The sequence below is a fragment of the Neomonachus schauinslandi genome, chromosome 3 (assembly GCF_002201575.2).
Source record: "Neomonachus schauinslandi chromosome 3, ASM220157v2, whole genome shotgun sequence".
Classification (NCBI taxonomy): domain Eukaryota; kingdom Metazoa; phylum Chordata; class Mammalia; order Carnivora; family Phocidae; genus Neomonachus; species Neomonachus schauinslandi.
The window spans coordinates 163,964,464-163,980,554 of NC_058405.1; the positions used below are offsets into that span (position 1 = coordinate 163,964,464).

A 16,091-nucleotide genomic window follows, 5' to 3' on the forward strand; every position below is an offset into this window, starting at 1 on the left:
GCTGGTGGGGATGGATGGTGGTAATGGTGCTGCTGGTGCTGGTGATGGTGGTAATGGTGCTAGTGCTGGTGGTGGTGGTGGTGGTGGTGGTGGTGGTGGTGGTGGTGGTGGTGGTGGTGGTGGTGCTGGTGGTGGTGGTGGTGGTGGTGGTGGTGGTGGTGGTGGTGGTGGTGGTGGTGATGATGGTGATGGTGGTAATGGTTCTAGTGCTGGTGCTGGTGATGGTGGTGATGGTGGTGGTGTTGCTGGTGGTGCTGATGGTGGTGGTGATGGTGGTGATGATGGTGATGGTGGTAATGGTTCTAGTGCTGGTGCTCGTGATGATGGTGATGGTGGTGTTGGTGCTGGTGGTGCTGGTGGTGGTGGTGATGGTGGTAATGGTGCTGGTGATGGTGGTGATGGTGCTGGTGGTGGTGGTGCTGGTACTGGTGATGGTGGTGATGATAGGTCATGTGCCAGACACCGTGCAGAGTAAGCAGGGGGGCACATTTAGAGGCAAGCTTGCTATCTTGGCCACACGTCTGTCTGTGTGATCAGACAGGTCATTGAGCACATCACACAAAGTCCACCTTTTCAGATTCTGTGTTTGACCTTTCCTCCAAAAGCTGTTTTCTTTACAGGCCATATTAATTTTTAAAAAATTAAAAAAGGCTTTTTTTCCCATATTGATTTTTAAATCTGTTTTTGCAAATGTTTTCCCCCATGCCCTGAACGTCTTCTCTTCTCCTGGCAGGTGGATTCTTAGTCATCTTTTGGAATTTTCTTCAAACTGCGCCTTGTCAGTGAAGTCTTGGTTCCCGTGGCCCCTGAGGCCCACTGAGGCTCTCAGCTCTCCCTGCTTCCCTGGAGACAGCAGCACCCTAGAAGACAGGGGCCGTGTCCCGGCCCCCTTTATGCACACAGTGGGACTTACCACCTGTGTGGGGAGTGAATGGATTAAAAAAAAAAGAAAATCCCAATATTAATGTTATTTGCTACGTCCTTCATTAAATTCTATTAAACTGAATCTTGTCACATTGACTCACTATCAACTTATTTAATGACAATCAAATTGTGTCTAGAACATGGGGTAAGTGGTTCCTATCGGCTACTTTATTTTACAACAGGCTTTTGTTGTGGTTTGTATTTGTCTCATTGCTTATTTGGTGTTAGAACAGCCTTTTAGTGGTTACTGTCAGGTTCTTTTTAGTGTTTATAAAGTTGCTCAAGGAGGTACATTTATCACCTTTTTAAGGCCAGGGTGGCATTAATGAACTCTTCTTTGCTGTTTAATATTCTTAATAGAGAATATGCCTAAGGGCCTATCTTATTCCTCAGGAAGTAAGTTTTGCTTTTTTTTTTTTTACACTTTTGGGACCCAGAAATGAAAAAATTTTTCCCCTTGTACAAATTATTCATCAAAATCTTCATGCAAAAATTAAGGCTTCAAGACACAGAATGAATTTAGGTTAAAGAGTGTATGATACTTGTGTCAGAAGATAGAGGTTCTGCTGCAGATGATGGAGACCTCGTTTAACAAGAGAGAAATTTCTTTCTCTGTCATGTAGTTGTCTGGATGCAGGAAGCCCAGATCAAGTATGATGACCCTGTTCTCCATGATTGTTTGGGGTTTGGTGTGGTCTGCTGAGGTGTCAGGGATTTGGGCTCTTTCTTTCTCACTGCTTTGTATTTAAAATTTAATACTTGTTAATTTCCTTTTTATTTTGTGTTTTGGTTATGATAGTGATTATCCCATCAGTAGTTGTGCTTGACTGGGGACCACTTCTTAGATGATTTGTGACATCACCGTACCTTAGGAATGAAGTCTGCAGGAAGGATATTTGTGAGCAGGGAGAGGGAGTGAGTGTAGGTGTTGCGTTTATCCTTCTTTGTTCGGTTGTTTTACTTTCTTTTTTTTTTTTTTCTGGTTGGGGATAAAGGAGAATTTTATCTTGGGTGGTACTTTAACAAACTACATTGATTTGTTAATTTACATTTTTCAAGATACTCCGTGAACTAAACAAATCTTTAACACCTAGTACATATGACTCATCTTTAGATGAGATTATCTTTGTATTTTGAGTTAAGGTACAATAACGACAGTATTTGTAAATGTGTGACTTTTAAAGGGGGACAGAAACTCTGAGTATTCTCAAAGGGCAAGGTTCTAAGTGCTTTCTGAAGGTAAAAGGTTATGCTTTTGCATTTTACTGTCACATTCTGCTGATACACCATTTAGAGAAAGTTCCAATTTCTGATGAAGAGCAGAGTGCTGACATGATTTTTCACTTAGGTGTGCAGAAAGAATTGGTTAGCTTTGTGCACAAAATAGGCTGAAATCAAGCCTTAATTAGTCAGACTTTTGCATAATTCATCATAGTCACTTTGAAAGTCCAGCTGAATATGCTCTTGATTTTTATCACAATGGGTTCATTGTCTTTTATTAGTTCCTTGCTACACAGATATTTACGTCTTCCAAGTGAAGCCACGACAACGCACCTAGTAGCTTTTTAAAGAAATGGATTGTTACATAAGAATCCCAAAAGAAGTGCGTCAATCCATAAAAATGTTTTTCTTATTTAATATCATTGTTATCAATATAATCAGCTTTAAAGATAGGAAAGTAAGCTAAGGTTCTTTCTGTCTCTTTGAATCCATAGGCTGTCCATCTGGCCCAGGCAAGCTTCCAGATTGAAGCCTTTGGCTCCAAATTCATTCTTGACCTCACACTGAACAAGTAAGTATTTAGTTATAATGCTGCTAAGAAGCAAGTGCAATGAAACTTTACTTCATGATGATGGTTTAGTCAAAATAGTATCTTTGTTGAAGCAACTGATATTTCCTAGCAGATTATATCATATGCACTTAAAGAAAAATATAAAAGTCTGAAGTTAATTCTGTCTTTTTTTTCTTTTCCTGAAAGAAAAGGCATTTAACATTTAACTTGTTTAAATATCTCAAATGTAGTACTTATGTATTATGATTTTAAATGGAATAAATATTTGAAGTAATGCTAGTTAATTAAATGTTAACTATAATCACTACTATATATAGGAAGCATGATAAATTATTGACTCAAGTATAATTAGACTTCAGTCTAGAAATTTCTTCCGTTTTACTTCTCATTATGCAATTCACATAGCTTCTGTATGAAGAACAAAGAAAAGGATAACTTGCAATACCGATGTTGAGAAGGTTCTTTGCTTCATAATTTTCTCTAATACGGTTTCTTAGAGATTTGGTCCTGATGAAAATTTACCCAGTTTTTCTCTGAGCATGTGTTTATGTTGATATTTAAATGCTGTTTCCTAAGTTGGAACCAGTTGTACAGATATCTTTGTACAAAGCACGAACAAGAGCTATTCACTAAAGCAGGACTCTTTAGCCTCTAAATGAGCTAGCAGTGAGCCTTTCTTTGGTGAAAGAGATTTCCTGTATGGTTTTCTGTAGTTGAGGGAGCTCCAGTCAGTATTTTAAATTCTTAACAGTATTTTGACTAGGACTGCATCTTTGCCAGAAGAATACCATGTAGTGCTATCAGACACTATAATGTAGGTGACCACAGTCAATATCTGAGAAATTACAAAGGAATATAAAGAACAGCTATTAAATTTCTTGTACGCCAAATTCTGTGAGCTCTGCAGAAAAAAAATGCAGAGTCAGCCTGGGTGCTCCTTACTCAAGTGTTACTGCAGCTTTAAGTCAGAATGAATCAGCAGAACTCAGAATTTCCTGTGGTAAAGGTGTTGCAGGTTTTCCTCTTTGAGTCTGCTGAGCATTGGTTGAATGTCTTTTCACCCTGCTGTGTCAGCACTGTACCTGCCCAAGAGATTTGTCTTGCTGAACCTTAGACTATATTGAGTAGCAAGGAATGGCTAATTTTAGTTTGTTTAAGGCCCTCTATTCCTTTAACTCTTACTGCAATGGAAACTCATTCCAGACTGAAGGGTGGTGATAGCAACCAACATCGCCATGTGTTTTGAACATGAAGACATCACGGCCACAGCAGAGCCCCCCAGTCACATAACTGAGGAAGGCTCACATGGGATGTCCATTGGACATAGAGGTCTGAAGACACCTCAGAACATTATTTACCACTGGTATTTAACATGCAGAGGAATCAAGTTGAGCACCTACTCTGAGTGGCCCTTGCCCTGAGGAGCTTATAGTCTAGTCGGGAAACGTTGATAGATAAATATATAATTTTAGAAGAGATTTGTGTGAGATTTGTTGTGCTAGAGATAAACATGGGGTGCTATGGGAGCACTAAAGAGGCAGCTCTGCAGGCAGGAGTAGTGTGAAAAGTCATCCTGGAAATGGTGATGGTTGAGCTAAATCTTGGAGGGCAGGAGTTCATGAGGAGAAGTGTTGGGGCTGGGCGGGAAGTGGGGAGGAAATGGAGAGTTGTGTCTAGATAGAGGGAAGAGTGTGTACAAAGAGGCAGGCACAGGTTGCTGTGTGGCATGTTAAGGAAGCATGAGATTTTCGTTGAACTTCATGGTAAATTACAAGGTTGAGGCAGAGGGACATAAGTCAGGATAGGTAGGCCCAGAGACAGCTCAAGTCATGGAAGATCTTGTATGTCATGCTTAAGAGCTTCGCCATTATCTCCTGGAGTCTGAAAAATGAAGTAAGGGTAATAAACAGAAGTTCTGTTCTCAGAAAGTGCCAAGAGGCATGGAGAGGGAATGCACTCAAGAAATCTTCAGTTGCTGTGGTACCTTACAACGTGGATGGAGCTAGAGGGTATTATGCTAAGTGAAATAAGTCAATCAGAGAAAGACATATCATATGATCTCACTGATATGAAGAATTCTTAATCTCAGGAAACAAACTGAGGGTTGCTGGAGTGGTGGGGGGTGGGAGGGATGGGGTGGCTGGGTGATAGACATTGGGGAGGGTATGTGCTATGGTGAGCACTGTCAATTGTGTAAGACTATTGAATCACAGACCTGTACCTCTGAAACAAATAATACATTATATGTTAAAAAAAAAAAAAGATAGTAGGAAGGGAAAAATGAAGGGGGGGAAATCGGAGGGGGAGACGAACTATGAGAGACTATGGACTCTGAGAAACAAACTGAGGGTTCTAGAGGGGAGATGGGTGGGGGGATGGATTAGCCTGGTGATGGGTATTAAAGAGGGGACGTATTGAATGGAGCACTGGGTGTTATACGCAAACAATGAATCATGGAACACTACATCAAAAACTAATGATGTAATGTATGGTGATTAACATAATAATATATTAAAAAAAGAAATCTTCAGTTGATAAAAATCATTAGGATTGCTTTGATGTGGATGACAAGGCAGAAAGAAGAGTTAAAGTTGACAGGTGGCTTGATCGGATAGCTAGGCAGAATGTTGTATCCAGCTGAGATGGGCAGCACAGGGAACAACTGGCTAAGTGATGAAGAGAAAAGGATGTGAAATCGGAATTGACTGAGGGGTTTGGGACATACATGAGGCCATGTCTAGGAGATAGGTGGATGTAACAATCTGAAGCTCAAGGAAGAGATGGGGGCTGGGGATTGTAGAGAGTTATTTCCATATAATGTTAATGACCAGCATGGTTGTGAATGAGATTTCCCAGGGAGGGTAGGTAGAACAAGAACATAATTGGGAGGATAGTTAAGAGTTGAGGAGAGGAAGAGGAACCTATGAAGCGACAGAGACTGAGATGAGATCAACAGCACAAGGGCAGAATGTAGTTTTGAACCAGGAGGGAGAGTTCACTCCCAGACTGTGGGTGTGTGCAGATAGAGATTGGTTTGCAGGTGAAGGGATGGCATTCAGGAAATGCCTCTTGAGATTTCGTTCTTGAGGACAGCGTTATCTGCCATAGGGATTGGGATGGACAGGGAAGGTGGGTTGAGGCTTGAGGAAAATGATGAAAATTTAGGCTAATTGCTGGGAGGGATGGGTGAGGAAGCTTACCAAGGTCATGTTGAAGAATGTATGAGCAACCGTCATCAGAAATGATGTGTTACATGTCGGTCTTTGAGTCATTCTTCCTGATGGTGTTTTTTTTTCTTCTTTTTTTTCTTAACCTGGGGTGCTCCATCACTGCAGCATGTGAGGAAGGAAAGGAGGCAGGTTGTGGATCAAGGCTCAGGTTTTCTGCTGGTAGCATAGGGGAAGAAGAGTGGAGACACAGCTCTTTGAATACTGGTGAATAACTTGGGTAGTTAGGTATCAGGATCCGGGTTGGGCAAGAAGGGAGACGAGATCAGGTGGAGGCTTAGGGACTGAACAGGGAGAAAATGGAAGTCTCTGTAGGGAAAAGTAAATGCAGTGGGAGGGAGGCATGAGAACTGTCTGTACTCCTGCGGTATCTCCTTGTGCAGAGTCTCGTGCCTTCTGAGCTCAGCATGAGTGTGCGATTCTGGTATGACCTAGAGATGGGGGAATTGTATAAGAGTATGATATGTGTGGACCAGGGTACATCTCTAGTTTAAGTGACTTTCAATGGCTGGGATTAACTAAAAAGTCTGATCCATGTTAGAATAAGGAGAATTTTTAAATCAGTCACAGAGGAACTGAAAGAGCTTTTGAGGAAAGAGGGATCTCATATCCATCATGGAGTGGCCACACTACTTAAACAATTTAAAATTGTTGGAGAATGGAAAAGGAAAAAGGTATGTGGTAAGTATGTAATCTGGGTGAAGGAATGAAAGCATACAGTTATCAACATAAACTAATCGAAGCGGTGGCCATAGAATCTAAATGGTTAATGAGCTCACCAGGCCTGGACTACCAGCTTGTGAAGACTACCCTGAGGTGGGTTCCTGAGAGGGGAGTCTTTTTGATTCTGTACTTTTATAGTTTGGACAAGTGAGGCCCTGGCTTGCTGAGGCATCTCATGGCCGAGATGTGTGTTTTATTGGTTTGTTCACCAAATGTTGACCGAGCATCTGTTGTATGCCTGGGACTGCAGTGGTGCTGATGCTGCTGGGAATAGAATGGGCAGGGTCCCCACCTCCCGCCATGGAGCTTTGTTCACTAAATAAAGACAGATCATATGTGATCAGAGGGGCAGCATGTGGGGGTGGCTAACATGATTTGGATGTCACAGAAGCCAGAAGGTCTGTCAGAGGAGGGACATTGAGCTGAAACTGATCGTCGAAGATGAGCCACCACCAAAGCTGGAAAGCTGAGGACAGTGGGGACAGTAAGTGCAGTGGAGGTAGACTGAGATGAGGTCAGAGAGGAAGCCATGTAGCTAGATCATGAAGGGCCATCATCTGTGGAGATGTGTTTGGTGGGAAGCCATTGGAGGGCAAGCATGGACATCACCCCATTGGATTTATATTTTATTTAGCCCAAAAAATCCTAGCTGTGGCCTCATAGGACTTTTGGTCATTTTCCTTTTAGGATACAACCCTTTTCAATTTTGTTTTGTTTTTCTTCTAGAATAACTGTTTTTCCAAGTTCAGAATGTTTAAAAAGCTTTACTAGATTAACAATGCTTAATGTGTATTGATCCTCGGAAGTCCTGGGAGTCCAATGATTGTCTCCTTCATACTTGTGATTGGAATTATGCCAAAGCCCATATTACCTACCATTAAATTCACTGGTGTCTTCAGCAAATATTTTAGGGAGTAACAGTAATCAGAGCTACATAATGGTTGAGAGCACAGGTTCTGGAATCAAACAGACCTGGGTTTGAATCTGGGGGCTGCCATTTACTAGCTTTGTGACCTTGGGCAAGTTTCTTCTTTTTAATAACAGCTTGAATAACTCACATGCCATAAAATTCACTCCTTTAAAGTGTACCATTCAGTGGTTTTTGTTTTATTCACAGACTTGTACAATTACATCACTGTCTAATTCCAGAACATTTCTGTTCCTCCACAAAGAAACCCTGTACATTTCCCTTTCCCCTCTTCCCTAAGCCCTTGGCAACCACTCATCTACTTTTTGTCTCTGTGGATTTGCCTACTCTGGACATTTCGTATAAATGGATTCATACAACTTGTAGCCTTTTGTGACTGGCCTCTTTTACTTAGCATAATGTTTTCAAGGTTCTGTATTAAATAATATGCCATTGTGGGGCACCTGGGTGGCTCAGTCGGTTCAGTGTCTGACTCTACATTTTAACTTGGGTCATGATCTCGGAGTTGTGGGATTGAGACCAGCATTGGCTCCTCACTGGGTGTGGAGCCTGCTTAAGGTTCTCTCTCTCCCTCTACCCCACCCTCCCTTATGCACATGCATGCTCTCTCTCTCACATACATACATACATAAATAAATAAATAAATAAATAAATAAATAAATAAATAAATGGAGAAGGAAGTTCCTAGAAATAAATAATATGCCATTGTGTGGATATATTCTTAACTTCTTAAACTTTAGTTTTCTTCTTAAGCTGCAGGTTGTTGTAAGGATTGAATGAGATGGTGTGGTACTTATACATGTCTGCTTATTGGAAAGGGTGGGTTCAATGCTGTGGACTGAATTGTGTCTCTCTAAAATTCCTATATTGAAGTCTTAACCCCCAACATGACTGTATTTGGAAACAGAGCCTATAAGGAGGTAATTAGGTTAAATTAAGTTATAGGGTGGATCCCTGATCTGATAGGATTAGTGTTCTTAAAAGAAGAGTCATCAGAAAGCCCTCTCTCTCTTCTGTCTGTGTGTGTTGGGGGATTCAGCATTGAAGAATAGAGTCATTGATCTCATTGAGGTTCTGACCTGATGAGAACGGCACAAGTCCACTTCTGTTTCAGTCAGTATTTTTTCTGACTTTGTAGATGAGAAGAGAGTGGTGTACTGTATGATCTTTTCCCTGCTGAAAGGGGACTGAAGAAAAAATTAGGAACAGTTGGGCCTGTGGTTGGTATGCACTGAAGGTAATGAGCATGGTTGGGCAGAACCTGACATCCACTGGGCCATAATCTGGGTATTAATAGATAGGGTTGCTTTATCTAAAATGATGGAACTAGGTTTTGAGAGCTTCTCACACTAGCATATCTGTTTCTGGGCAAGGTGGGGAATCCCTTGGTGCCTCTAGATTCCACTTAGCCATCAGAACAAATATTCAGATACTTGTTATGGTAGCTCTTCTGCTTGGAACTGGGTAGCTAGGCTGAGTCAGTCTACCTCTGCGGGCTCATGGGAAAACCCCTTAGTCCAAGTCTCCAGCGACATTCTCCAATGTCACTTATTAGGAAAATTGTATCTCGAGTTCAAAGCTTGTCCTATACGGCCCCATCCTTTCATGTACATACTCTGTTGGCTAGAACATGGAGTGGTAACTGGCCCCCCAACAAAGGTTAAGCCTTCTGTACCCTCCAACAAACCCTACGGGAAGACACCGCTAGACTGGATCATATTGAGATTTGGCCTTGAGATACATACATAGGTAGTGGTGATATTTGACACTGAGCCACCAGGAATCTCAGAAAAGGAAAATCAGCATAGCATGCCCAGCTGAGAGAAGTACACAGACCTCAACTACAATGCTCTTCTATGCAGAGCTCATTGCATTGACTTGCAGTGATGTTTCCCTTCACCCAGGGATGGGGTTTGAGGTGTGTACTGATGAATGTGTGCAGAATGGTGGGGTGGTGCAAGGATGCAGATGATTGAAGTGGTTTTACTGTCACCATATGAAAATGGATGCACTCAAAGAAGTAGTAAGTGTAAAGGCACAATGTAAACGTCAAAGTAATGCATTCAGTAAGGTAGTTCTGGATGTAGGAAAAAGTTTTTGTTCTGATTTTTTCTGGGCATCAGGGGTGTTCGATTTGAGATGAATATCTAGAAAATGCCGATTTAAAGAAATATATGCACATAGTAATTTGCTCGTTAAAAGTAGTTCATGCAATGCTTTTGAAAGAAGAAAACAGCTACACTGATGTAGTTTTGGTTAGGTTAAATAAAGAATCTGACTTTTGTGCTGATTATTATGGTTAATTTATTCTTCATTCAGTCAACATTTACTGAGTATCTTGTTTGCATAAGATACTGTGCTGAGCAGCCCAGGGAATTCAGAGCTGTGTAAAAGAATTCTCCTCTTCGGGAACCCACAGTAGGAAAAATGAGATTAAAATGTATACAAATAGTATTAAAACATGATAGGAAGTGAGGCCTTGGCGCTGAGGAGAGGTTTTCTGGGGAAGGTGGGATTTGATGTTCATCTTAAAGGGTGCTGTCTTGGCTTTGGGTGCCCAGGTAGCGGACCCTGAGGCAAACACTCCAGGAAATACCTTTAGGGAGTGGAGATGTGAGATGTGGAAGAGAAGGGAGCCAAAAAAACCTGATTTCCCACTGTGGCTCATTCCTGCTGGGGGCACCCTGGCAGTTGGGGGATTCTTCCCCAGAATGTCATCCAACTGAGGGGCGAGGAAGCTGGAGTTTTGTCCACCAACTGCCAGTCTGTTGTTGGTTGAGGGCTGTTTCTGGGGGCAATAATTCTTGAGTACTTCCAGTGCCTCCTCTTGGATAGAGAACATGCCCTGAGACCAGGAGTCTGGGTCTTCCCAGTCAGCTGCCTGCAGTGTGTTGAGGTGGCTGCTGAGGGCCCAGAGGGGTAGGGCAGAGTCTGCTGTGTCTGCATGCTTTCCACTTGGGGAGACGTCGGAGGGGGAAAAGTGTGTTGCACACAAGGGAAGTGCAGGACCAAAGGTGTGGGAGCAGGAGCGCATCAGATTCCTGTTGGGAGTGAGGACTGGTGAAGAAACTATCAAGGAGCAGATGGAAGGAGAACTGCCTGTTTGGATTCATTGGATTCTAAGTGGGAAAAAAATCTAAGTCTCTTTCAGCTCTGCAGATTGGGAGATTTGAACTTAAATTTGGTTTGTAAGAAGGAATATGTAGAGAAGAGACAGGCCTCCTGCCCCATTTTCCTTTCATGAGTGAATAGGACCAGGAGTTAGGGGCTGTGGCTGGAGAAGAGTATGAGGCAGATGGCTTGTATGCTAGCCTGATACTGAGCTGTTCTGTCTTCCATCTCGGCTTGTGAATCTGTGGGACTTCTGAACCAAGATTGGCAGGCCAAGCATGCCAGTGCTGACCCCCCCCTACTTTCTGCCCATTGGTCCTAACTCAGAGGCTAAATGCTCTATTTCCTGACTTCTGAGGTCTGCAGAAGGAAGGCTTTCTGCTACAGTAGCAATAATGGTGATGGACCCTCTGCTAAGCCCTTTACCCATTTTCTCCTATTTAAATACCTTTAGAACCCCGTGAGGAAGATGTGATAATCCCCATTTTACAGCCGAGCAGCTTGAGGCCTGGGGAGATTTAGTCACATGTTGGGATTCAGCATGGGCTGTCAGTCTGGAGCCTTATTCTGTGTCTGCTTTGATAACAGCACTGGACTGTTAAATTACAAGTGAGCTGGGCAAAATGCTAATGATTGCTCATCTGCTCACATTAAGTAGGAAAAAAGAATTGAACTATTTTAGTCAATTTTTAACAATATAAAGAAAACCCAGAAGTCCCCAATAGGATTTAAAATAATCCTGTTTGTTGAACAGACCATCTGCTGTGGGCTGAACTGTGTCCCTCCAAAATTCGTATGTTGAAGTCCTAACCCTTAGTACCTCAGAATGCAACCATATTTGGAGAAAAGGACTTTATTATTATTTTTTAAGATTTTATTTATTTGAGAGAGAGAGAGCATGTGCATGAGCTGGTGGAGAGGCAGAGAGACAAGCAGACTCCCCACTGGGTGGGGAGCCAGACGCGTGGGACTTGATCCCAGGACCCTGAGATCATGACTTGAGCCAAAATCAGATACTTAATTGACTGAGCCGCCCAGGTGCTCCTGGAGAAAAGGACTTTAAAGAGGTAATTAAGTTAAAATGAAGTCTTTAGGGTGGGTCCTAACCCGATATGACCAATGTCCTTATAAGAAGAAATTTGGACATAGGCAGTGGAAAGACCATGTGAGGACACAGTGAGAAGGTGGCCATCTGCAAGTCAAGGAGAGAGACCTCAGAGGAAACCAATGCTGAGCACACCTTGATCTTGGACTTCCAACCTCCAGGACTAGGAGGAAATAAGTTTCTGTTGTTTCAGTCACCAGGCTGTGTTACTTTGTTATGGTGGCTCTAGCAAATGAATACACATCCTAATTCATTTATTGCTTACTTACTGCAGTGAGACATTCAGCATTAAGCTGTTGCTCGTTAATTGGTAGATCTTTCATAGCTAATATTCCTACTATAATTTCCAAGTTCTGTTTTGAGAGATTATGGTCTCTTTTGCGTTTATGTGCTTTAGGAAGGCCAAGCTATTTTGGCGGCTTTGAAAACATTTCTGTGATGATAAGGACTCTTAAGAGGTAGAGGTCCCCAAAGTTGCCATAAGTATTGATTGCCACTGTGTCATGTGAAATATGATGTGGATGAATATTGATTTTCATATGTCCTAGAGGCCCTAGAGTATTCTAAGGTTCCCATTGCTGTCAGGGATGAGCTGCTGTGGGGTTTCCTCTCCTGAAGGCATCTTTTCCTGTTTGGGTCTAAACATTTTGATTCTGTAGTGCTGGGTAGCTCTTCTTTTTGCCATATTTTCTCTAATGAGGTGAGTACCTATCAGGTCTCCCTTGGCATTCGGGTTGGAGAGTTAACTCTATATTGCTTTGGATGCTTTGGATGTTATCACTATCATTTGCTTTTGATGACCCATCTTTATGCTGGTAGATCAGGTCCAGAAACTCTTGAAAAATGTATAATAAAGTATTGCCACATATTAATAGGTTCTAGTTCCATTTTTTAGGATGTGTATCCGACCTAATTTCAAAATAGTTTGAGAAATGACTTTCACAATTAAACATAATAATAGCAGAAACATTAAAAATAAAATCCCAATTAAACCATTGGTATTTATGTACTGATTCTTTATTTCCACAGGTAGATGAAATTTAGTATAACTCGGGTGGTTAAGGACAGTGGATGTTTGCCCTCTGCCTGTGGTAATTATGAGACTTCCTTACCCCATACCCTCTTGCCTGTTGACAATAATTGTTATGGGTGATGGAACCCAGGGAAATTAAACACCAGGCTGAGAAAATCAGGAGGGTCATAGGAGCTAGATTTAGACTCTAAGATCCCAGAGATAAGACTGTGATTGTCCAGAAAGGAGTTATCTGTGGCAATAGCCTCTAACACCACAGAGAGAAAAAAGTCATCTAAGAATTTCTAGCAAAATCGAAGGGATCTAATTGTCAGTGGGATCATATTGCAGTATTTATTTAATCGAGGAAGTAGAAGACATATCTAGCAAATTAAGAGACTGTGTCTTGGGGTGCCTGGGTGGCTCAGTTGGTTAAGCGACTGCCTTCGGCTCAGGTCATGATCCTGGAGTCCCGGGATCGAGTCCCGCATCGGGCTCCCTGCTCAGCGGGGAGTCTGCTTCTCCCTCTGACCCTCCTCCCTCTCATTCTCTCTGTCTCAAATAAATAAATAAAATCTTTAAAAAAAAAAAAAAGACTGTGTCTTCACTGATGATTAAAAAAGACCCTTTGCAGGTATCCACCCTAAGGCACAACGTGGGCAAGTAAAACTTGGACCTGATTTATTCTTTGGACTACTTCCTGGTCTTTTTTATTTTTTATTTTTTTAAGTAAAAAAATACACCCAGCATAGGGCTTGAATTCACGACCCTGAGGTCAGGAGTTGCATGCTCTCCTGCCTGAGCCAGGCAGGCACCTCCACTTCTTGGTCTTTTGAAGACAGACAAATTTATAAAAATTGCAGCAGGAGTTAATCTTGACAAAAAATTGGAAAGCAGAGAGGATTAGATGATACTAGGCATCCGAGATGAGTTAATTATGGTAGTTACTGAATTTAGATCTTACTTTTCTGACAGGTGAGAAAAGCCACATTCTGGGGCATGTAATTACCATTATGTGATAAAAGAAGTTTATCTGTCTGTCTGGAGATAAAAACGTTTTCCTGTCACAGAGGAACATCCCTTTGGTTCTGATGTTGCCAGGATGTTAGGTAGCATAATGGTTAGTGCCTGCAACCATGGTTTTTTGAATGACCGGAAATGTTACACTTAAATGGACATTTCATATTGACACTCTGTATTAGCCAAGTGCGTGAAGTTCTTTCTAGCCTCAGTAGATTGATCAATAGATTTCCATGGATTGAAACCTTTTATAAACCATTCCAAGCACTTCTTATTTCAGAAATGTGTATTTAGTACCTGCTAAGTGCCAGACACTGTTGAAGCCACCAGAGAGAAGTCCTTCCCTCGTGAAGCTTACAGAACAATGGAGGAGAAAGAAGTCCATAGCTGTTTAAATGACAGTCTGAGTTGTGCCATGGCAGGGGACGGCAGGGTGAGGGGTAGAAAGGATGCTTTTATCACACGTAGTAGGGATGGGAATGGATGGGGAGCTAAGTGTCTAAGCTCAGATCTAAGACTTAAGAGTTAGCCAGACAAAGGTTTGAGGGTTAGAGTGTGAGAGTCTGAAGGTAAGCAAGAGAGGTGAGGCATGGAGTGAGAGAAAAGGCAGGCTTGGAGAAATTAACAAAATCGCACAGCTAATGAGTGACAGAGTCAGGATCAGAACAAAGGAGTGCCCACTATCACAGCCTTTGAGAGTTGAGACACTTTTCAGTGATGAAGGAATCTCACTGAAGTTATGTTTGAAAAGCTCTACAAAGGTGAACCTCAGATAAATTTTGTATCACTTGTCTTTTATATCTTGCTTTATTTTCAGTACTATTATACCTTATATAAATCTAGCCTTAAACAATAATTTATTAAAATTTCCTCTTACTTAAGGAATTTCTTCCCCCTAACTGCCCTTAAGATGGTTTCCTTGGTTCTAAGATTTGCAAGTTTACTATTCAAATTGGCAAAGAAGTCAAACTCTCTCTCTTCGCAGACGACATGATACTTTATGTGGAAAACCCAAAAGACTCCACCCCCAAATTACTAGAACTCATACAGCAATTCAGTAATGTGGCAGGATACAAAATCAATGCACAGAAATTGGTTGCTTTCTTATACACTAACAATGCAACTGTAGAAAGAGAAATTAGAGGAACGATTCCATTTACAATAGCACCAAAAACCGTAAGATACCTCAGAATAAACCTAACCAAAGAGGTAAAGGATCTTACTCTAGAAACTACAGAACACTCATGAAAGAAATTGAAGAAGACACAAAAAGATGGAAAAACATTCCATGCTCATGGATCGGAAGAATAAACATTGTTAAAATGTCTATGCTACCCAGAGCAATCTATACCTTCAATGCCATCCCGATCAAAATTCCAATGACGTTTTTCAAAGTGCTGGAACAAACAATCCTAAAATTTGTATGGAATCAGAAAAGACCCTGAATCGCCAAGGGAATGTTGAAAAAGAAAAACAAAGCTGGGGGCATCATGTTGCCTGATTTCAAGCTATATTACAAAGCTGTGATCACCAAGACAGCATGGTACTGGCACAAAAACAGACATATAGACCAATGGAACAGAATTGAGAGCCCAGATATGGACCCTCAACTCTATGGTCAAATAATCTTTGACAAAGCAGGAAAAAATATGCAATGGAAAAAAGACAGTCTCTTCAATAAATGGTCCTGGGAAAATTGGACAGCTATATACCGAAGAATGAAACTTGACCATTCTCTAACACCATACACAAAGATAAACTCAAAATGGATGAAAGACCTCAATGTGAGATAGGAATCCATCAAAATCCTAGAGGAGAACATAGACAGTAACCTCTTTGATATCGGCCACAGCAACTTCTTTCAAGATACATCTCCAAAGGCAAGTGACACAAGAGCAAAAATGAACTTTTGGGACTTCATCAAGATAAAAAACTTCTGCACAGCGAAGGAAACAGTCAACAAAACAAAGAGGCAACCCACAGAATGGGAGAAGATATTTGCAAATGACACTATAGACAAAGGGCTGGTATCCAAAATCTATAAAGAACTTCTCAAACTCAACACCCAAAAAACAAATAATCAAGTCAAATAATGGGCAGAAGACATGAACAGACACTTCTCAAAAGGAGATATACAAATGGCTAACAGACACATGAAAAAATGTTCATCATCATTAGCCATCAGGGAAATCCAAATCAAAACCACACTGAGATACCACCTTACACCAGTTAGAATGGCAAAAATGGAC

At 41.5% G+C, this 16,091-nt stretch overlaps 1 protein-coding gene across 1 annotated transcript in view; it reads left to right on the top strand.

Annotated features, from left to right (window-relative positions):
- ADAM23 (ADAM metallopeptidase domain 23) overlaps window positions 1-16,091 on the top strand; it is a 169,516-nt gene that overhangs the window by 39,894 nt on the left and 113,531 nt on the right. Inside the window, exon 3 of the mRNA XM_044913386.1 lies at window positions 2,640-2,716. Within this exon, the coding sequence (XP_044769321.1) occupies window positions 2,640-2,716 (77 nt within the window). The remainder of the gene's footprint in view (window positions 1-2,639; window positions 2,717-16,091) is intronic.